At 45.2% G+C, this 23371-nt stretch overlaps 1 protein-coding gene across 1 annotated transcript in view; it reads left to right on the top strand.

Annotated features, from left to right (window-relative positions):
• The first annotated feature begins 203 nt into the window (after window positions 1–203).
• Window positions 204–23371, top strand: part of Fgf9 (fibroblast growth factor 9) — a 39703-nt gene continuing 16535 nt past the window's right edge. Inside the window, exons 1-2 of the mRNA XM_052190507.1 lie at window positions 204–1289; window positions 11333–11436. Of these exons, the coding sequence (XP_052046467.1) occupies window positions 1013–1289; window positions 11333–11436 (381 nt within the window). The 5' untranslated portion in view covers window positions 204–1012. The remainder of the gene's footprint in view (window positions 1290–11332; window positions 11437–23371) is intronic.

The following is a 23371-nucleotide window of genomic DNA, read 5'->3' as shown; positions in this document are numbered from 1 at the left end:
GCGTCTCCGGAGTCTCTAAAGCCGGGTTTACTAGGTCGTCCTCCGGGAGAAGTCCCGCGCTCTGCCCGCCCGTGCCCGGCCTGCGGCAGAGCGGCTCGGGCGTCAGGGCGGGCGCTAGGACCGGGCGGAGCGGGGCGGCCGCCGCGCTACCTTAAACCCGGCCCAATGCCGCCGCCTGCGCCACTCTGCGCGCCGGCGGGGGCTGCGCAGGAGGAGCGCTCCGCGGCCACGGCGCTGCGCGGCCCGCGCGGCGACACCTGTTCGCGGCAGCCCGGGCAGCACGCGAGCTCCGGGACGCGGTCCTCGCCCGCCGCTAGCCGCTCGCCTCATTGCAAGCCGCTGGACCTCCGCAGAGCCTCTGCAGCGTTCTGGATACTAGCTTTGGACGCCGAAAGTTTTTTTCCTTCTTTTTGTTATATTATCCTTATTTTTTGGAGGAGGGACTGGGAGGAGAGATTTGTCGCCGCCGCCAACGTGAGATTTTTTTTTTCCCCTTGAAGGATTCATGCTGATGTCTGCAGAGTCGGTTAGAGAGTAAAAACAGCGCATGCCTTTCTGGAGTCAGGATCCGTAAATTCTGACGTAGCCCGAGCATCTTAAAAATCCCTGTAATATCGCCCCGGCACTTACGTTGCTATGGTCATTCTGATCTCTAAGCAAATGGAGAAACTACGGATTTTTTTCCCTTATTACGGTCGGATGGGATGAAGACCTTTCTGCCTGCTGAGAGTCGAGGCTCCATATGTAGCGATGCATAGCTGTGTTGATCAGTGTCAGTGTGTGAGTATAAAGTGGTGGCTTCTTAGACTATCAGTGGTTTGACCTTGAACCTGTGCCAGAGAAACAGCCGATTACTTTTATTTGTGAATTGGATGGATTGAAGAAAAGAACCCTTTTTCCCTCTCTGTCTGCAACTGCAGCAAGGGAGGGGAGTTGGATATACCTCGCCTAGTGTCTTCTGGTTGATACCATCATTATTGTTTATTCTTGTGCTTAAAAGCCGAGTCCTCTGATGGCTCCCTTAGGTGAAGTTGGGAGCTATTTCGGTGTGCAGGACGCGGTACCGTTCGGGAACGTACCGGTGTTGCCGGTGGACAGTCCGGTGTTGCTAAGTGACCACCTGGGTCAGTCCGAAGCAGGGGGGCTGCCCCGGGGACCCGCAGTCACGGACTTGGATCATTTAAAGGGGATTCTCAGGCGGAGGCAGCTGTACTGCAGGACTGGATTTCACTTAGAAATCTTCCCCAACGGTACTATCCAGGGAACCAGGAAAGACCACAGCCGATTCGGTAGGTATGCCTTTAACCCCTCAGTGTCCACGCGGTGACACGTTCAGATTATTAACTACCAGGAGGGTGATGGTTAGACGGGGATGCTAGAAGGGCTATTCATTACACCCCTGCCCCCCACACCTTTGAGTATCTTGCCAGCCCAGGGAGGGAAAAAGCCTCCGGAATTGCAGATCTGCGGCTGGCATTGGTGCAACTCCACTCAGAAGGCCCTTCTTATCTTCTTTTTTAAAAGTGTGTGTGTGTGTGTGTGTGTGTGTGTGTGAATATAACCCAAATTCCAAGTTTTTTCATTAGATATGCAAGAAGATAAGGTTTAAGAAGTTTCTTTTTTAACGGACCCATTTCCATGAGTTTAGAGCTTTAATCACTAAGAACTTTAAACTGCATCCAGTTTCCTGTAGGTAGCCGATATCTTGCTCAAATTAAGTTTTTCTCCCTTCCCTTTTCCTCTAATAAGCATTCTGCCTAAATTGTAAATTAAGCGTGTTGTTTATTCCTCCTGGTGCTGGTCTGAAAACCTCTCAGGCGAAGATTGCTGGGTGTTCTGTGGGCAGTACTGAAGTGTTTTAGATCCGAAACATCGGGGGCAGATGCTCCCGGGAAAAAATGACCCGAGTGGGGGCCGAAATCCCACTAGGGGTGCCGCTCGTCCATCCATTGATTCCCAACCTCTGCTTTTTAATTTCCACAGCGTGTAGCCTTGTGTGGGTTTCCTGAGTGGCTTTCTGGTGTGTTTGCGTGCGCTTGCAAAAGCTGCAGGCTCCGTTTAAAGGGCATTCCGAAGATTTCATGTTCTGAGCAGGGTACTTGTGACTCAGCACCGAAGGCTGCGGACTCAGGTGGGGACTCTGCCCACTTTCATGCCTCCACACACGTGCCTGGCGGGGCACCTTCAGTGGTGCAGTGCTAAGTCAGCGAACACTGTTCTGCCTGGCGTTGGGGAGGGGGCGGGGTATGAAGAATCTAGGTTCCCCCTTATTTAAAAAAAAGAAAAAAAAATCGACAGTTTGGGCAACCAGACTGTTGGAAGGAGTTAACTCCTGAGTGAACCCACCTGACAACACTTAGACTAGGTCGTAAAACCAAGTCCTGTGGTGATTTTTCTTCCTCATGCCTTAATGCCAGATGTTGAACGAAATCTAAACTAGGTGTTTAGCTCCGTGGACTGTGGATGTTGCCCGGAGGTGAGGAGGGTCCAGGCCTGGATGAGGATAGCCCAGGTTCTTGAGGCCCAGGGTTTCCCCCTTGGCTCACTATTGAGGCTGGGCTCAAAAGTGAACCCAGTCAATTCCCCCAACTGACTTGTGTCCCCTTGCCGCTTACAAACTGAAAGTGTAGCTCAGTGCTGCGAGTATTCCTTGAATACTAACCTAACCTAACTATCTTCCCACCACCCCTCAAGTAAACGCCGCCGCTGACTGTCGCAGGGGAAGACTAAACTTTACTGGAGTGCTGGTCTAGCTGGCCACCGTAAGAGCTGCTACGGAGCCGGGTTTTTTGTTTTGAGCAAGACAAGCAGCGGGAGGCCAGAGGTGGCGGGGATCGCGTGTCCTACGGTCCAGGGCAGCCCGCTTGCTGCCGGGGCAGCTGGAGCCCGGTCCTCCCGCGCTCCGGGCCGGCAGGTGCGGGCTCAGCCCCCGGCCCCGCGTCGCTCTCGCTCCGCGCGGTCCTAAGAGCGCTCGGGTTCTAACTCCCTTTCCACGGTGCTCCTGTGCGCCCCTCGGTACTGCGGGGACCATTGGGGTTCAGGGGAGGGAGGACAGGGGCCGACGCCCTTCTGGCCGCGTGTAGGGTGTCCGACTTTTCTTTTTTGCCCCTGTTCAGTCTCCTTGCTTTCTCTTTTGTGTGTGAGTGCGGGTCTGGAGGCTCTGACAGCCGCCGCCCGAGGAAACGCGGTGGTGGTGTGCGGTGTGGGAACCGCCGGAGGTGCGCACCGCAGCCGGAGAGTTGGTGGCGGGGACCGAGGACAGACTGGAGGTTGGAACTGAGCTTCGCGGTCTCACGCAGGGTCCCTCCTCCCTCTTCATTCTGAAGCGCGCAGCGGGGTTTGGGAGAATCGCAGGGCTCCGTTGGGTCTGGGAGGTGGGTCGGGGGCCCCTGGCCAGGCGAGGCTACAGTCGCAGGGGAAGGGGTGGGGGTGGGGGTGACAAAGGGCCTCGCAGGCAGTGCAGGGGGTGGCATGCTATTGTTAACCACTAGCCCAGGGAAGGCATCCGGATCTAGTCTTGCAGGAGCAGAAGGCCGGCTGCACTCGCAGCGCAGGGCTGCAGGGGCGCCAAGGCCAGCCAAACCACCTTTATTGTGTGAATTTCTCGATCCAACTCAGGGTGCTTCACGACTGGGCTCTGGTCACTGGATAGCCCTCACACTCTGGACCCCTCCACGTACCTTCGCCCCCACCTCCCAGCTTTTCTTTCTTTTTAAAAATGCAGTAGTCACCTTTAAGATAGGACATTTGCCACGCGCACTTGATACATCAGACACTGAGTATCTGTGCTAGGGTGCAAGGGCGGGGAGCGCTCGCGTTCAGGGGTCAGCGGACAAGGACTGCTAGTGCTGCCCGCCGCAGAACCCAGACTATCAAACAAAAAGCCCCAATCTCCTCACCCCGCCCCGATCCTAGAGGTTGGAGAATGTGTCGCCAAGGAAGTGACATCTCTACTTTCTGGTTCCGCACAGTGTGTGTGTGTGTGTGTGTGGTGGGGGGTGGTGGTGGTAGGAGGGAAGCGGAAGCCCCGGCCCAAGCTGGGGACCCCCGGTGCAAGTATAGCAGGTCGGCCCGGTGTTTGCCGCGGGGGGTGTGGGGGGGGAAGGGCGCGCCTGGCTCTTGGCGGTGCCACTCACCCTCGTTCGGATGGAGCAGAGTGGGCGGTTGTGCGCAGTGGGGGTGGGGAAGGAGGGTTATTTAAGTCTTTCATCCGGTTGCAGTGAGAAGCGGGCCCCCGGGGTGACAGCAGTGCCGCGGTCTCCCGCTGCTGCTGCTGCGGCAGGTCCCAATATTAGCAACCTCTGCAGCGCTGTGCGTGCGCCGGGAGCCTCCGCGCCCTGCCTCCTCAGCCCCGCCCGCAGGGAGTTACGGCGGCGCTAGGACCGGGCTGCGCGCAGCCGGGCGGGGCGGAGGGGCTGCGGGGCGCACCTGGCGCCCGCGCCACCGCGGCTTCACCTTCCACCCCCTCCCTGCCGCCAAGGCCTCCGCGCCTTCTTGGTGCCTCCCGGGGGACGTCGTCTTCTCCCCGGGTTTTAGAGTAGCTGTAGGTGGGGTGGGTTTACACCTCGATTAAAATAGAAGGTGGTTTTCTACCTGAAAAGGAACAGCAGGAGGAAACGTGCTGGGCCAATGCTTTCTGCCGCCCCCGAGCCGCCGCAGGTGACTGCCGCTGCTGGCAGGCTCGGCGGGGCAAGGCTGTGGCCGCGCGGGGGACATGGGGGTGAGGAAATCTCAGCGCTGCAGGGGCTGCAGCCGGGCCGGGGAGTTGAAGGTGGGATCTTAAGGAGCCCTTTGTTTTTCCGTGGGGGTGATGGGGCTGGGAGGAGGAGACCGTGGGGTCCTGACTGAGTGATGGCCTGGGAAGCAAGTCTGTATTTCTCACTTGGAAGGGCTTTCTGTTTTTGCTGGCTGTTAAGACAATGAGCAAAAATTAAGTAGGCAATGCAGAGTAATGAAAAAAAAGTGAACGCTGGCCCCGTGGAAGCTGAAGCAGGCCTCCCTCCTGACGGGGGTTGGGGGGGTGGGGTGGGGGCGGAGGGAGGTGACCCCAGTGGCGTTAGAACCCTAGATTGACACTCCTGCTAGTAAGCCATTTGAGGGGCAGAACCTAGCCCGTTAAAGGTGTAGGGTGTCAGATGTTGGTGGTACTAGGTGAGAGAAAGGTAATGGCGTGATTAAAATAATAATAATAAAGCGAAGTTAAACCTTATTTGCAGGATTTTTCAGGAAAAGACAAGACAAATAGTTTGTGCCTTGGATTTTTAGTACTGCACAGGGGAAAGCCTTCATAATTAAGAGCTGTGTTTAAGCTTGCTGCAGAAAACTTGGATATTCATTCAACTGCTGCTTCCTAGGGGAACCCAGTTTTGTTCAAGCTGGTTCAGGGATTCCTAGACCCTCTGGGGCCCCAGGTTGCTACTGTGCATGATCAGGAAGCTGTGGAAGAGAGGAGCTTAACCACTTTCTCCACCCATTTTTGAGACAGGGTCTTAAGTAGCACAGGCTAGCCCCGAACTACTAATCCACCTGTCCACAGCTCCCAAATGCTGGGATTGCAGGCTAGTATCACCATGTCCAGTTTCACTGTTGTCTTTTGACAACCTCATGCGGTATTTCTCTGTAAAATCGGGACCGGTTCTTCTCATTATCTTCCCACTTCCTCCTCAATCTCTTCTTTCTCCTGTTTCTTCTTTAACATAGTCACCGGAGTATGATGCCCAGGCTAGCCTGGAAGTCTTGAGCTCAAGCTCCTTCTGCCTCAGTTTGTGGAGTAGCTGGACCACAGGCTACTCCACTGTGCTGTTGTATGTTAGTCTTTGATAACTGCATATATTTATACAATGGATTTGGTCATATCTAGCTCTTATTTCTCTCTTCCGATTTGCCCCCTGGATACTTCCCACAGGTCCTCTAACTTCATGGTGGTGGCGGTTACTGCTGCTTCCTTTTCCTCTTTCCGAGTCTGTCAGTACCACCCATATATACAGTTGGCTTTGGGGCTCTCTAATGAAACGTGGACAACCTATCGGCAGCCACACCCTCAGAGAAAAATGGCTCTTCCTCCATTAGCACTGATAACTTCCAAAGCCTCCTCAGCTGGGGTGGGAGGTAGAAGCCCCTCTCTCATCCATGCCGGGACATTGACTGGCTTGATCCTGTACAAGTCTTGTGCACACAACCTCGGTTATTACAAGTTCAAGAGTGTGGTGGCCATGCCATGTCCAGCAGGCGGCGCTGCACGGCCCTCCTCTGGGTCTTCTGGCTCTTAGATTTTTTTTTCTACTCTCTTTCCAGGTGTTCTCTGAACTTTGGAGAGAGTGGAGGTAATGAAGATGTCCCCCTTAGGACAGAGCATCCACGGTCACTTATTCTAAGCAGTTTAATTAGGAGTCTGCATTAAAAACTTCCCATTGCAAAAAAAGAAGCTTTGGTTAGAACCAAAGTGAGAGAAGCGTAGAACTTTGAGTACAGACATGAATATTTAAAGGGCAGCTTGACAACACCATAGTTTAGCAAAATTACAATAGCAGATTCTACCCTAGGGCCCGTGAAATTGCCAGTCACAGGCTTTTGACTAGGTTTACAGTGTCAGGTAAGAATTCTTTCCTATGAATCATGTCTTATATCCAAGCAGAGGGAAGCTGGTTATTTCTATAATGGTTCTACCACTATTGTATTAGTGAGCATCTCTTACCTGGCAGGTCTGCAGTGTAGCATAGAGGGTGATACCATTGCTATTTCTTCCCCAGTGGTCTGCATAACCCCTTTTATCACCATGAAAACTAGCTAGATGAATAGAAGTTTCCTGGTTGGTTTGAGGTCGAGTTCTCTATGTCCTGCAGCCAAATTGTGTAACAGTAAGGTTCTATCATCTTGTTATGGGGGTCAATGAAGCTGACAAGACTGGCTTTATATGTTTTTGTTGTTTGATCTAAAGAGGGCACGGGTTAGGGCATGGGTTAGAGCTTCTGTCTGTCAGTTCTCCCATGTATGGCTGGCTTTAGAGGTGAGGCACAGCAGACATGGATTCTAGGAGGGTGGACTAACTCGCCGTTAATGACACAGCTGACTAGAGTGAGACACTCCATGATTGATCATCATTAGTGGTCAGTGAGACTGGGAGGACGGAGACCTAATCTGGGACTATTTCAGAAGAAGTGTGTGACCATTGATCATTTGCCTCCATGAGACCCCGAGTGGTCCTGATAGAAATGATTCTCTATGGTGGAAGAGAGAGGACCTGCAACCCAGTTACCATTCCCCACTGTGGCCTTTCTGAGCCGATGTCATCTAGGCTGTGTGTGCTAGGAGAGGCCAAAATGCCAGTTTTAGGCCAACCCATTATTCTCCTTTTTCTCTTTCTTTCTTTTTATTCCCTTTTCTTCTCTCCTTGATCTTGAAACATCCCATCTATACAGAGCAGTCTCCTAGGTTGTCACTGATCTAGTATTGTCCATGCTGGTTACTCTGCTTCGCGCGGGTCAATGGATTAGTGTGGGAGCGAGTGCTCTGACCTCATGGAGGTTGGAGGCTCTTGCTCGGCGCCGGCTGAGGGCTTCATCTGCTGGAGTGCAGAACTGTAGATTTCACTGTGGACAAGGAGGTACCAGGAATGATAAAGATTCCATCTGGATGGGATGGGGTCTGGTTACCCTACTGCCAGGTCTCCCTGCCCTTACCACACTGGCATTTTCTGGGTGTGGGAGAAGGTCCGTGACTCACACATTTGGGTATTCTGCTTGCCCTTGGGTTATGGTGGTGACCTCATAAAGATCTGGATTTTTTTTTGAGGTCTCTATTCTAAAGGAGCTTCAGGGATGTGGATAATGGTTTGAGATGACAAAATATTTCCACCTGGGACCACTGGGTCCTGCTTCTTGCTGGGAGACCTCCCCAGACTCATTTCACACACACACACACACACATTGGTACATTGGTTGTTTATTTGTTTGTTTCCCCTGACTAGCTCTTCTGTAACTGAACAAACCACTGGACTGGTGTCTACCTGTTCCCCGCACATCTGCCTTCCACTGTGTGAGCCACATTGTCACCATAGTCTGCCCATTGTTCTTCCCATTACAGCAGCCCTTTCCCCTGTTAGCTTCACTTTTTACTGTGTCTGAAAATGTTAAATGGAATATTGCAGAAATAATTAATAACTTTTAAACACCTTTTAGGACACTATCTGATACTAGTTCTGTTTTTTATTAGTTATTATTAACCCCTTAGGGGGGTAATTTGTAAATTAAATTTTCTCACGAGTATATATTCACAGGATAGAACAGTATAAATAGGGTTTGGGGTGCTGTGGCTTCTGGCATGCAAGGAATGTCTCTCCACAGATAATGAAGGACTACCACTGAGCAAGAGGTAGGGCCTATACCACATATTTTTTTCATATTTTTATATTTAATAAGCGGCATGTTGGTTGGTTGATATAGTCCCTCATTAATAGCTCACTGTCTAAAAATGTGAAAGCATATGTAGTTTAGCCATTTTATCAATAACTAGAAAAAATGATAAAAATATTAATATTTTCATCCCCATATTATGTAACAATAGTCTCAGATGTTAAGTGTATAAATATGGCAAGAAAGTACAGATACAAACCCCCAAAAGTTAGAGCCAGCTGTGCAGTGTGAGTAGTAGTCAAGGAAACAGGCTGTGCAGTCTGATTGATTTGAGGGAATTTCAGTTGCCCTTTTTTGTACTCTGGGGCTGAAGTCATTGCAGTGCCCAGGACTGTCCTAAAGGCTGGAGAAGACAAGACTTCTAATCTTAAGCCCCCGGGCTGTTCCATGACACTTACTGTGGTCATTACTACTATTCCTGCTATTCGTCAGACCAGCCAGTAAGGTAGTTTTTATGAAATCATATTCCCTGTTGGATCTGGCTGAACTGTTGGTGGGTTATTAGTGCTCAGAGTTGCCTTGTATGTAGAGGAGACAGATCATTGTGTGGCCTCTCAGAGGACAGGGATGGCTTTTAGTTTTATGATTAACCCTTTCCTCATTGACCTGGTAACTTAAATTGCACAGATCTCAAAGTGGGTGAAATGTTTCCTGTAATTCATTTTACAGTGAAAGTAGGCATGAAGTCTTTATGGTGATCTCAGGATTTGTATGACCTTGATTAGGGTGTACTTTTGAGGAGGGTACCAAGAAGAGAGTTTTGTATAAGTGGTCCTTAATAACGATAAAGTGTTCCAATTTTGATTACTTTGAGTCATAAGGGAATGATGAAATAAAATGACTGTGTCATAATTAAAGTCTATCTCCTGTCAGTAAATCTCAAGGAGATGTTGCCTCTTCAGCCTTCCCATTTGCCTTGTGAAGGAGGGAAGGCTAGTCACACATTGGCTTGTGTCTGGTGGATGGTCCATAAAAGTTACAGGTTAGGACTTGACATGTAAGGGGTGATTTTGCTCTGTTATCACAATCTCATGTTCTGTTAGGACAAGTTTCTGCATGTGATCAGACTTTCTGTAAGAGTAACATAAGGATCTTCATAACACTTAGTGCATCTACAAGAATGAGTGACATAAGCCGGGTGGTGGTGGCTCACGCCTGTAATCCCAGCACTCTGGGAGGCAGAGGCAGGCAGATTTCTGAGTTCGAGGCCAGCCTGGTCTACAGAGTGAGTTCCAGGGCAGCCAGGGCTACACAGAGAAACCCTGTCTCGAATAAAACCAAAAACCAAAAACCAAAAAAAAAAAAAAAAAGAAAAAAAAGAAAAAAAAAGAATGAGTGACACTGTGTACAAGAACGAGTGACACTGTGTACAAGAATGACTGACTTATGTATACAAGTGTTGCAACTGAGTCTCCTTCTAACTAAAACTTTTACTTTATTACATTTATGGAGCCAGAGTCTTGATAGCAGTCCAGTCTAGTCCATGAGAGTTGGGAAATTAATTGTTCTTTTTGTTCATATAAATGCTTTTTTCATTAGTCATAGAAGGCTTACTTTAGCATGCATATAAACATATTTATCATTTGTAATATATATACATTAATATATTATATTACATTACATAGCTCATTAGGATACATACATTGATTTTACCATACTTATCATTTAGAATGTTTATATAGTTATTCTAAAAATGTAAGCATATATTAACATATTAATATGATATACTTTATATGTATATATCACTTATATTGTTACCATAGCCTTTTTTCTACATTCCTAGAAGTAAGTACACTTTCTCAATGACTGAAGATATTTTCAAAATAAATGGTATAAAATATTTGCTATGCACCTACACAAGAGCTACACATAGTGTAGTACTTTAATTTATAACCAAAGTGGGAGCATGGCCAAGCACAGAGGTGATTAGCAGCATCTGTGTATCCTGCTGGATGATTGTCTTAAAGCAACAGTAGACACAGGGAAGCTGAAGCTGCTGTTGTGTGGCCATAAAATTCTGGATTGGTGCCCAGCTTAGGTGCGTTATTTTTAGTAAGGTAAGCAAGGCAAAAGAAGGAAGTGAAAGGGATCATTATATTGATTTGCTCTGGGGATAGAGTATTCTGTGCTGATTTGAATCGGGAACATCTTTCTTTCTGTTTTGAACCAGCATTTTTCCCTCCATAATATTGGGGTGTTTTCATTGTTTATTCTTTGAAGTTTAGACAAGAACAGAAAAAGAATCACTACCCTGTTTAAGCAGAGAGATTTGAGGTGTGTGTTTGGTACTTTATAATTTTCAAATGTAGCTCAGTAAGGTTATTCAATCCAGGGCTAGATCATTTCCTGCATAAGCTGGGAAAGGCTTTAATTAGCACTCTACACTATTATTTTTAGATACATAAGATTATTCTCTGAGTAGAATTTTTAAAAATTATTTGTGCATATGTACATATACATGTACACCTTCATATACACACTTACATGTACAATATACAAATTGTGAATGTTTATTTCTCACAGGCCCAGAGAACAGTAAGTACAAATTAAAAGTACCCATATATAAATATTTAATTTTACATATATAAAATGGAAATATGTCATTTCCCATTCAAGTATACTCTTAGCTCATTAGGGTATATACATTGGTTTCATCAGACATATAATTTAGAATGTTTATATAGTTGTTCTCAAAATTTAAACTGTGATAGTTATTATGTAAAATATGTCCCACTATGACAATTTAGTGACTGACTGTGATAAGATAGCGTTTAGCTGGAACTTCAGCTTTTTAAGGCAGAAGTCGTGTATGTATCTAAGTTGGAAGCTGGGCTGGTTTCCTGACTGAAGCCCCTGGTCACGCTGTGGCCCTAGGGAGATGCTCTGGGCTCTAACTCTCCTGTCTGCTGTTTATCTCACAGGCATTCTGGAATTTATCAGTATAGCAGTGGGCCTGGTCAGCATTCGTGGTGTGGACAGTGGACTCTACCTCGGCATGAACGAGAAGGGGGAGCTGTATGGATCAGTAAGTATCAACAGGCACTTCCGTAACTCCCATGCCCCGCCTTTGATTTGAGCTGCAGTTTTGCTAGGTTGAATAAGAGTCAGGAGGGAAACTGAGTCTGGAAGGCAAACGAGAGTTTTTGCTTTCTGTGGCATGCTGTTTCTTCACTAGACCAAATTTGCCAAGAAAATGCTTTATTTACATGCCAAGCCATCTTCATTATCAAGTAAATAAAAATTCACAAGTGTGAAATATTCATCTTCTCGTATTGAATGGGAGTTATTTTTGAAACGAATTGAAATGATCCCAAGCTTTGCCAAGCATTGTAATTAAAACTAGAAATAGGCCATGCAGTGAGGGTCTAAACTCTCTGAACAACACAAGATTTCCATTATGCGGAGAGATGGAGGTGGGAATTACTGTCAGATCGTCTTGTATGAGCATGGGGTCCAGCAGCACTGTAATTATTTGCCAGCTCTGTGAGTTTCCGTTTCCCCGTTCTCACTTTCTATCCTACTGGCTTGGAAGGTCCTTAAGGTGATGGAGTATTTGTTGTAACCTGCCAGTGGTTGGGAACCCTGTTTGATCCTGGGGAGCAGCTGTGAGTGACACCAAGTCCCTGGTTCTGCTCTGATAAAGGGTGATTGGTTGAATCCTGGGCATCTGCCCAGTTCTTGTGGCACAGGAATATATCACATGTATGGAACACAGTAGGGGTTCAGTATCTTTGCTAAACATATGAATATGGTGACTAGAGCTACTGCTTGGAACACAGTTCATCGGTAAAGTTTCGAACAAAAAAACTTCAAGGTCTAAATTATCATGTACATTAAGGTGTACTTGTCAGTGGTCAGGTGATCATTTAATTCAAGTTACTTGAACTATAAAAACTTGGATTAATGCTTACAAAAGTTGGAATTTAGAGGAAGCTCAGATGAGAAAACATTCTGAAGTTCTCACAGCTCTTTATTAGCCATTCCCTAGTTTTGTTTTTTGTTTTTAGATTTGTTTTTTTTGTGTGTGTGTTTTTGTTTTTTTGTTTTGTTTTTTTTGTTTTTGTTTTTGTTTTTGTTTTTCGAGACTGGGTTTCCCTGTGTAGCCCTGGCTGTCCTGGAACTCACTCTGTAGACCAGGCTCGCCTTGAACTCAGAAATCCACCTGCCTCTGCCCCCCAAGTGCTGGGATTAAAGGAGTGCATTACCACTGCCTGGTTAGATTTTTTTTAAAAATCATTTTTTGCATAAATGTCTGCATATGTGCATGCTTGCCACGTGCGTGCAGTAACTGCAGAGGCCAGAAGAGGTCAGACCCCGGAATGGAGGTACAGATGGTTGTGAACCACCTTATGGGAACCTCTGGGAACAGAACCAGCATGAACCATCTCTCTAGCCCCCATATCCTGTTTTAAAAATATGTATACACACACATAGTGCAAACTTTTACCCCAACATTAAAAATGGCAAAATTGTATCTTATATACCTTGCTTATATTACACATTTAAAAGTTTTTAAAATTAAATTTTTAGTATACAGAATGTTCCATTATTATATTTTTATCCATGTGTTAAACATTGCTTGTCTCTCCCCTTCCTTTTCATTGCCTCTCTTTCCTCATGTAGTTCTCCTGTTTTCATGTCATATATGTACATGTGTATAATAATACTGTTGAATCTAGATCTTGTATGTAAGAGAAATCATCTGTCTTTTTTCCTCTGTACTATTTTCTTTCTGTGTCTCTATGTTTTAGACTTCTCTCTTTCTCTCCCTCTCTTCTTCCTCTCTTCCCCCTCTCTCTCCCATACAGACACACATGCACAGGTGCATGCTCATGTGTGAGTGACACACACATACACACACACACACACACACACACATGCACATACACACATATGCACATACTTGCACAGACTCTGTGTTCTGTAACTCTTTTGTTTGGTTTATTTGGTTTAGCATGATTTTCCAGCCCATCTATGTTCCTATAAATGTACTTAGCTATAAACTCTCCTTTATAGCTAAATAAGACTCCACTGCGAACATGGGCCACAGTTTCTTTGTCCATGCATGTGCTGATGAAGCCAGTTCCATATTTTGGATACTGAGAACTCACACTACTTTTGATGTCTAGGATGTAATTTTTCTACTTTGGAAGAATTTTCCACTATAGGCTACTTTGTTTAGATATTTAAATACTTTTTAGAAGTGCTTCTTAAAAAGAGGATAAATATTTGTTAGGTATAGAATTTAATTTAGCTTTATAAATCCAGGTCTTGGCACATGTGAAATCATCTCTTTTCTAAAGGAGTTTGCTGGTACCTTTTAAGTGCAAAGATATATATGTAAGAGGTAGATATAAAATGTTTTACAACAAAAATTTGTAGAATGATGTTCTCATTTGACATGCTCTTATTTTTTTCCATTTTGAACATGCAAGTGGATTTAATTCAATCCCAGTTGAATACAACACAAGGCATTTTTTTGTATGTAGAACAGAAATACTGCCCTTCAGTGGGTTGAATGGACTATAGGGTTCTTTCTTTCTTGCTTGCTATTTACTTTTATAGAGACAGGGTCTCATTCTGTAACTCAGAATGGTCTTGAACTCAGGACACTCCTTCTGCATCATCTTCCCCAGCACTGAGATTATAGGCATGCAATGCAACACCGGCAGGGACCGTGTTACCACAACAGTCCCCAAGCTTTTTTGAGTACCCATTCCTACCTGCAAAAAGTGGTTTTTTTTCTAATGAGTATTAATCTCAGGATCCGAATGTTAAATTGCCTTAGGTTATATGTAGAAAATATAGTTCATATATACACTAGCATAAAATATGCATAAAAATAAGTGTTTCTGCAGATGCAGTGATTGAATTAACTCATGCCTAGGCTGGTTCATTTGCTCCCTGCTCTAAGGGTTGCCTTGCATACCTTCTGGAATGTTCTCTCCAGCTGACCAACGACTAGACTGTCAGGTGACATGGCCAGCATGATTCACACTCTGGGGGTTCATTGGCTGACAAGAGGAGCACACCTAACTCCATGTTCAGCAGTGTCATCTGCAGGATTTTGCTCTGGTTTGAGTTTTTCTCCTAAGTGCATGATTTCAGTGGCTTCTGGCACGTGGAGAAGTGGAGCCCAAGCTGTTTTAGCTGTCAGTCCCAACTGTGTCCTCTAGGGCTTTGGAGCACAAACAGCATGTGATTAGAAGCAGATTTGTAGGATGTGGTAGCACATGTCTATAATCCCAACACTTAGAAGGGTGAGGCAGGAGGATTGCTGCAAGCTAGAGGCCTATCTGGGCCACATAGACAGGTCACGTTGCTTGAGTTGAGAGTCTCAGGTGTTTCTGCCAGATAACTTGGGTTCACCGTCACGGACTGTAACCCTTCAGAGCCATAAGCCCAATTACATACTTTCTTTTATTTAAAACAAACAAACAAATTCCTAAAACATAGAACCAAAAATCAAACCAAATCAAACCAAACCCCAGGCACTAGCTGGGTGTGATGGCATAGGCCTTTAATTACAGTACTAGAGTTATGAGTTTGAGACAGCCTGGTCTACTGTTCCAGACTAGCCAGTGCTACACAGTGAGACCCTGTGTCAAAACAACAACAAGAACCCCAACCAAAACTAAATAAAATAAAATAGTAGACTCTGCCCACCTTCCCCATGGCCAGAGTCAGTTGACAGTCGCAGTTGTAAACTCCAGTGAGGGAGAGCAAGGCAGGATTAGCACTGTCTCCTGGGTCAAGTGTCCTTGGGATGGAGATCCCTCCTAGGACAGAGTACTATCAAAGATACACTTGTATGTTGTCACCTCTCTGTGGAAGCATGCTTTCAGATGTTCCGCTACCCCAGAACTTCCAAGCATCAATGCCTTCTCCACAGTGATGCCAGAATTCCCTTCTGCCCCTTGGGCAGAGGGTCACTTCACCAGATCTCTTCAGCACTCACCTTGAAGCACGTGGTACCCTTTCTGTGCATCATCTGACACTTCTCACTGAGCTGTTGCCTGGGTCTGCATCGCTGGTGTCATGTTCTGTATCTGTCTCTGCATGTCATTTGAATTCATTTGATGTTCCCCAAGTGTCATGAAGTCTGTCTTGTGCATACGGCAAGGTAGTGCCTATCTGGAATACCTTTGTCTTGCTTTCTCTATTTGATGAAATACCACTCTTTAATTGAGGTCCAATGGAAATATTACTGGTTCTGCTTATTCTAGTTAGCATGTCCTATTTGTCCTGGGAGCTACTTTTTTTTCAACTCCATCATTATGCAGGTAACAGTATAATTTGTAGTCCAGTGTGGATCCAAAGGGCCTGGCCACCCCACATCTTAATTCCTAATGTTACCTAATGTGTAACAGTGACCTTGAGGTGGGAGGGGCTCCGTAAATGCTCCACTGGATGAAATGGATAGCATGGTGATTAATTTCCATCCCTTCTACACGCTGTGCAGGAATAGACCTTGATGATCTTCACCTGTATGGCACTCAGGATTCTAGTTGTAGGAGGAAGCTCTCCCTCATTCCCATGCCTAATTGGATGGTGCCTGTGTTGTCCCTGGTGTGTATAGCCCGAGGGGGATGCAGCTGTGGCTGGAGCAGAGAGAGTGGCAGAGGCATGGCCAGGTTCCCATGCTGCCTGTGCTCCTGCAGGCACCTGCTCTTGTTTGCCTCTTCTAAGATGAAACACAGGAGCTTGACACCTCAGCTAAGGTCTGCACTCTCATGGACCTCCAGAAGCCAGAGTTCGTATTTCCCAGGCCTTCTCTGTCTTGCCTCTGATATCTTTACCCACCCTGACACAAAATGGTTGTGCAAGATCTTTTCTCCTCCACTGGGCAGAACTGGGAGGAGAGCTCCCTGGGCAGCAGGCTTTCCTCTTTGCTGTGTACCTCATATGGGAGATTTGGAGAGTGGGGCTGAGAACTCTGCGCCGTTTGGGCCCTTTCATGGTTTCCATTAGGTTTTGTGTTGTTCTGACCCCTATGGCCATGGGATAGCTTATTCAGAGTGCTATGAGATTGTAGAGACAAAAGAAATAGGTGATGATGATGTTGTTACTAAGCATGCTTACCTGTGTGATATGACACACAGCTTAGTTACTAAAATGAAGATTTGTTAAAAAGCTTTGGAAAGATGGGTATCATCGTGAAAGAAAGTATATAGGTTTGGGGGAAACAGGAGTTACTTTTGTTAAACAGACTACTGTGATGTGTAGTGATGTACTTTTGAATTTGGGAGTTAATTGCTCTCTCTCTCTCTCTCTCTCTCTCTCTCTCCTTCTCTCTCTGGCTTTGAGCACATCCTAGGGCTAGATTAAAGGAGACAGAAAGACAGAAGTGAATGGATGAACCTTCCTAGAAAAATAGGGAAGATGCTATTGTGACAACGTAGAAGTCGGAAAACCTGTGTTGCTAATGAGTCACACTTTAATTAAAGGGAGAATAATTCTTACTCTGGATATAATCTGGATTTTGTACCCAAGTCCCAGTTTATGTGTGCCCTTTTCATTAAGCCTTTCATAGCCGTGCATATCGGCCTGGTGCCTGGCTCTCCTGTATGGTGCACAGCCATGGAGCAACTCTCAAAGTCTGGCAGGAGAAACATCTTTGTAAATAGTTGGGTACAGCGTAAGATTTGCTGTAACTGAAGAATGCTTAAATGTCTTAGAGCCACAGAGGAGTGTTTAAAGAAGTACTTGGGAAATGTGTATTGTAGTATTTAAAGTGGATTTTGAGGGATGTCTAGAAGTCTCAACAAAGCATGCAAAGACAGGTTAGGGCATATAACACTTAAGCTTTCTAAAGATCAGAAAATCCTGTCTGGTTGAAATTTAGAGAGAACATTAGATTACATGCATGTGCATGCATGTGTCTGCACATGACTAGATGACTAGGGGTGTTAGTTAGCATTTGTAACCTTTATTCATTTCAAAGAGACAAGAGCTTTGGCTCAAATCATTACTGTTTAATCTGAATTGTCTGATTATTATCACAGCGCTTTAAAACATCAAGAATGACTGTTTATAACAAGCAACTATTAAAAAGAATGCTTTGAAAAAATGAGTCTGCTTCAAGAAGGGTGCTTGCATCTGATCCTCCCGTTTAGAAAAAGGTAGCACTCACTACATTAACCTAGAGTGTGGTGTGCAGCTGTGACCAGGGGACAGCACCAGACTGAGAAGTGCTGCCAATTCTGGTTTATGTCTGGCCTCACATTTCATTCTTACTGGCCTTTTACTAGATGAAGATTTTGAAGCCAGTGTCTCTCTATAAGCATTCTGTTTCTCAGAGGCTCAGCCACACAGTGTGTGCAGTTGGCATGTGGTGAATGTTCACTGACCCAATTTCTCAGCCTGCTTCAGCCTTATACACAGAGCCCAGTGTGCTGCGGCATCAGGCTGTGGGGCTGTGCACTTAGAATATTTAGATTTTCCATGACCGACATCTCTTTCAAGTACCAAATAAAAACAGAATAGAACCTACATGATTTAATCTGAGGCCCAAAACTTGCAGGTGCTGTGAAGACTCAGGCCAGCGTCCTGCCACCTCCTATAGCATCTCCTCTCAAGTGCTTGTCCAGACAGGTGCTTGGTACTGTGTTGGTTGTGTTTCTAGGGATACAGTTGGACCTTGGATTATTTGAGTCTATATAACCTGTAACCAAGGTACAGTGGGTTTCAATTGTGGTTCCAATGAACATAAATGTTCTTTTAATTGAATACATTCTTGGGCCGGGGGCTTGTTGATTCTGAATGGAGACATGTGGGCCAGATCATTTCTGAGGTCAGATCCCTACACTGATCATGTAGGGTCAGTGTAGGGAACCCTGCAGCCACATCTGCCCCAGAACTGAGGAACAGATCAATCTCTTTAAAAAGGAACAACAGCAAGAAAACACAAAACCCTGAAGCACATTGTTATGTGTCGGGGATTTGTTCCCAGGCCATCTACAGATGATGGTATCTATAGATGCTTAATTCTGCTTATATAACACAGAGTAATGCCTGCACTGAACCTGTGCACATGTTCCTATAGACTTTCAGTCATTTTCAGATGGTTAATTTTACTTGATACAATGTACACAAGTACAATTGTTTATAATATCTAATACAGCACAAAGTTCTATGGAGATGATATTTGTATTGTGTTTAGTGAAGAATGACAAGAAAAAAAATTTGTACAGATATAGGCTTAACAAAATTGATCTGTGGTTGCTTGACCATAGGTGCGGACTCAGGAGTACTGAGGAATGACTATAGCTTAGATCCCAAGAAACCCATATTGGCTTTATTTTTACTATGTGTACATTCAACCATTGAACTAGGCCTGATTCCCTTATACTTACACTTCTTTGACAACTGAAATCCAAGATATCTTTATGTTAATACAGACCTATAAGAACAATAGGCTACAAATTGATGTGGTAGTTTAATGCCTGGATGATGTCACTTCAGTGGTGTCTTCTCACTATGATGATGTAGGTCCTTGTCAGCCCTGGTTCAGCCTTGCTGATGGCTTGGTATCTGGCTTGTTCACTTGAGGTTATGGAGGTGGAGTTATCTTGACCCTCCCCATTACCATTTGAGACCCAGTGACCTTCTGTAGTGTTTCCTTGTTAGAAACCTACACGGCAGGCCAAGGACCAAGTAGGTCCTTTTCTTTTCCTATTTATTCTGTCATGGGAAGGAGCACCGTTTAGTACTGAAGGTCATTTTGGACCCAAATACAGTTCTCTATCCCTTTCATGGGGGATTGGTTACAGGACCCTCCTTGGATGTCAGAATCTTTGTATGTTCAGTCCTTTTATATTAAATGGCATAGGATTTGCACAGGAACCTACATACATTTTCATTTTAAGCCATTTCTAGATGACTTGTAATAAATACTACAATGTAAGCACTACGGGAATAGTTGTACTGTTATTGTTTTAGGAAAATATCTATATGTGATCAGTACATAGAAGGCTCTTTTTCCTGCATGTTTTTGTTCTGGGGTTGCTTAAACATACAGATGCAGGCCCACCTATGTGGCTATGAGCTTAGCACAAGGAGCCTGAGTGTATTCCCTTTACTTTCTGTTCCTTCATTTTTACTGAAATGAAGAGGAAACGGCCCTTCTAGAGCTTGTCTCTTGACATTTTCCCATCCCATGCATCTGCGCTGTGGATATGAAAGGTGGCCCAAAGGAAGGGGCGGAACATGTTGGGCGGTCTCTCTGCTCGACGCTTGCTCTTCTGGGACAGCTTTTGAACAAGCAGACCGTCGTGTGTTCATGGAACAGAATGGCTTAGCAAATGGCAAGGTGCCACCGAATTTATTGATCCGTTTTTCTGGTAGTTCATTTCAAATTCCTTTGATGGGGATATTTAGACATGTTCCATTCAGAATCTTGAAAAAAAAAAAACGCAGTTCACAGGAAGGAAACAGAGAGGTTCATTCGTTGAATGATCAACCAACATCAGACATGCTCTGGGAATGGCTGGTGTTTCAGCCGATGATTTGAATGACAAAGAATTATCTTATGGTTCGTAAACAGGTGGTCAGTTTTCAGGAAATTTAGTGATAATTCTTAGCTGATTAAGGATATTTCTATGGAAGATTGTCTTAGTTCTCAGGGTTCTTAGGTCAGAGACAGGAGTAAGATTTTAATGGATTGCTACCTTAAGACCACACAAGATAGCAAGTGACAGGTGGGGGAAATCAGGAAATCTCATTTCACACATACATACATGTTAGGTGTGGCTGTTCATGGGGACATACAGCCCACCGTTGGTACAATTATTGCTAGGTATGTATAATGAAGGCTAGATATGTACAAGGTTCAACCCTAGCACTCCAAAGGTGAGGTGTGGCAGTACCTGCCTGTAATCCCAGTGGAAGGAGGCTAAAGGTTGGCTTGGGCTAAATGATACCCTGTCTCAAAAATATGGGCATTTGTTTTTTTGTGAATAAATACTATTTTATCCAGAGTTAGCCACCTGGCAGAGTGTGGTATCCCTTCCACAGATGAGATTTTGAAGAAATGTTTTTCTGGTATCTATCCTGACTCATGTGTTTCTTTTGTGGCAAGACTCCTAGCTTTTAGGTACTGGGAAATCATCTTTGGATCTTGTAGCACTGGGAGTTAGTTCTAGTTAAGTTGATGCCATTGAGCAGGGGAGAATAGTGATTTTGACGGAGGCTTGCTCAGGACATCTTGGGCTGCTGATGACTTGGTGCACCTGACCTGGAGGTTTCTCCTGTGTTGTGAAGGGTTTCAGTTTGTTTGTTTATTCCTGTTTGTGGTGCTAGGGGCTGAATGCAGGCTTTACCATGCCAGGATCACACTCCCAGGCCCCCATCTCACACTCCAGAGGAGACAGATTTACTCCTGAGCTGCTTCTGAAAGGTTGGAGGGCAGTGGTTCTGGATTCAGGGAACAGGCTAAGGAAGGGCTTGTCTCTGGGCTCAGGAGCGCCCCCCAGGGACAGGGGTTCTTCCCTACCTGACCTGCCTCCTGCCTCCACCTACCTTCCGTTTCACTGCCATTTCCTGTTCTATATTGATCCTATCCTCAAAGCTCCTCTTCCTGTCAGATGCTGGTTAGGGAAGGCTCAAGAGAATGGTTTTGGGAAGTGGTTTTGATAAAGCTGTCACTGCCTAAACCCAAGATCTGGGAAGTCAATTGCTCTTGTTACTTTAGTGTCCAAGTTAATCCTGATATTTAAAACAAAGACTTAAATGTAGTTGGCACCTAATAAGTATTAGATGAATGCATTTCCAGTGAGATTCAAAATCTTTCTTCCCTTTTTCATTTTATTTATAGCAGTTCTATTTATAATTTTCCATACTTAGGAACAACTAAGATATACTTTAGCAGATAAATGCATAAATAAGCTTTGGTATAATCTAAGAATACTCTGGTACATCTAGATAATGCAATAAAATGATAATTCAGCAATGAAAATAGATAAGCTTTTAAGCTATGAAAAGAAATGCAGGAAACTTAGACATGTATTACTGAATACATTCTTTCTCCTTCCCATCCCTTCCCTCTTACTATCTGTCTGCAATTCCTCCCTTTCTTCCTGGAATTTAATTTCTAAGTAGTCATTTGGAACTAAAAGAGTTGATGGTTTGGGGTTCCTAACTATTTGAATGCAAGAATTTTTTTCTGGATAGAAAGTGTTAGGGAACTTTTTAAGTGATTGCATTTGTAAGTGAGTTTTGTTGAAAGAATACATTTGACAACAACACCTAGGTTTTAAAATGAACTGGTTTCTGAGTAGTTCCTGTACACAGTTGAAACACACAGCAGGTCTACATACTAGCTGTTTCATTCCTGTGCTTTGCTGTCTAACTTCTGCTTCCCCTAGTCCCGAGTCTTGGTGTATACAAGGGAAGCACAGTTAGTGTGTGAACTGGGATACAGTTGGAATGCACAGTCATGTGACAACAGTAGAGACACAAGTCTGTGTCCTCCATGTTCTCCTTCTTCTCCTACCCCATGTTCCTTCTAAGTCCAGACACTGCTTGTCAGTGCCATCTCAGTCAGCTCTTTGTCAGAAACCCTTCAGGTGGAACCTGCTTCTATTGCTCTTGAATCACAGAACAGCCTTCTTAGTTTTTGATGTAATAGGATAGCGTGGTTCTGAATAAGGGCTCGGTCTGTTACTCTCTTGCACATTTATTCACCAACACTCATTCTCCACTGCATTTGCAGTTCAACTGTTCCTTCTCCTGTTCACACTCACTAACTCGCTTGCTTACTCGCTAGTTTGCCCGCTCTTCCACTCACACACTTCTGTTTACCCACACACCTTCACTCTTAGGAGAAGCCCGGCCACACACATCTGGATTCACTTTCTCACCCCCTCTTCTGATTTTCTTTCAAAACAGTGAACATTGATTGTCTATCACAGCTGATTCACACCGGCCACTTCAGTGGAATTTGCATAATTGCTAATTTTGCTTATAACCCTCAAATCTACATTTGTCTCCTTTTCATGCTTATTTACAAACATGTGTAGAGATGAAGGAAAAGCAGTGGATCTTTTCCACATTTATTCCCAGCTGAGGTCAAAGGTCAAGCCCTGCTTTCTTGTCTGGGCCTCTCCCCAGGGCATCTGTTTAGTGTTGTGAATTTTTTTATTCTGTGCCATTTGTTGATAATTTTGCCTCATAAAATATACTTAGCAAGTGCTGAAGGGCTGCCTAGTGCTAATAAAAGCCCCAAAGAGTGTGTATGATATGTTCTGTGAAGCAAACTTGTTTTTAGAGAGGCTTTCTTGAGACTTGAATTTGGTTATGTTGCTGTGGGTCAGATGGTCCTGAATCTGCAATGCATGGTAAGTAAGTGCCTCTAATGGAGGCACACATAGAATGTATGGACGGATTAACAAAGGTGCAGCTGCTGGAGGCTCACAGGAGCCTCACTGTGTTCCCTCCAGGAGCACCGCTTCAGTGCTCTGGAGACCTTGCTGATGCTAACCCCTGTGAGCAGTGAGCATTGGACAGATGGACAATTGTGGCCATGTTTGCGCTTTATTATGTGGGTGATAGGGAGAACCTATAGCTTTGTTCAGAAACCAGACATGGAAATGGAGAGTTACATGGGTGGCGAGATGCCTCAGCTGGTAAAGGCACTTGCCGCGAAGGCTTGCAGACTGAATTTGCTCCCTGGAGCCTCATGGTAGAAGGAGAAAACTGATTCCCAAGAGTTGTTCTCTGACCTCCACATCTATGCAGGGGCACATGTGTGCCCCCAGGCTCACAAAACAACTAAACAAAACTGCAATAAAAACAAAAAGAATCATGATTCGGTATAATAAATGTTCTCCTACAATTCAAAAGAAAAGCTCTTGAGATTTTGCAGGAGGAGTTTTGCAGAGGAGAGTGAGGAGAGAGGCAGGTGTTCTGGCAGAGGCTGTGGTGCTTGGAATCATTGACTGCTAGGTATACCCTGATTCATC

The sequence above is a fragment of the Apodemus sylvaticus genome, chromosome 8 (genome assembly GCF_947179515.1).
Source record: "Apodemus sylvaticus chromosome 8, mApoSyl1.1, whole genome shotgun sequence".
Classification (NCBI taxonomy): Eukaryota; Metazoa; Chordata; class Mammalia; order Rodentia; family Muridae; genus Apodemus; species Apodemus sylvaticus.
Note: the sequence above shows the minus strand (reverse complement) of the source record. Positions and strands in the feature narration are given on the sequence as shown.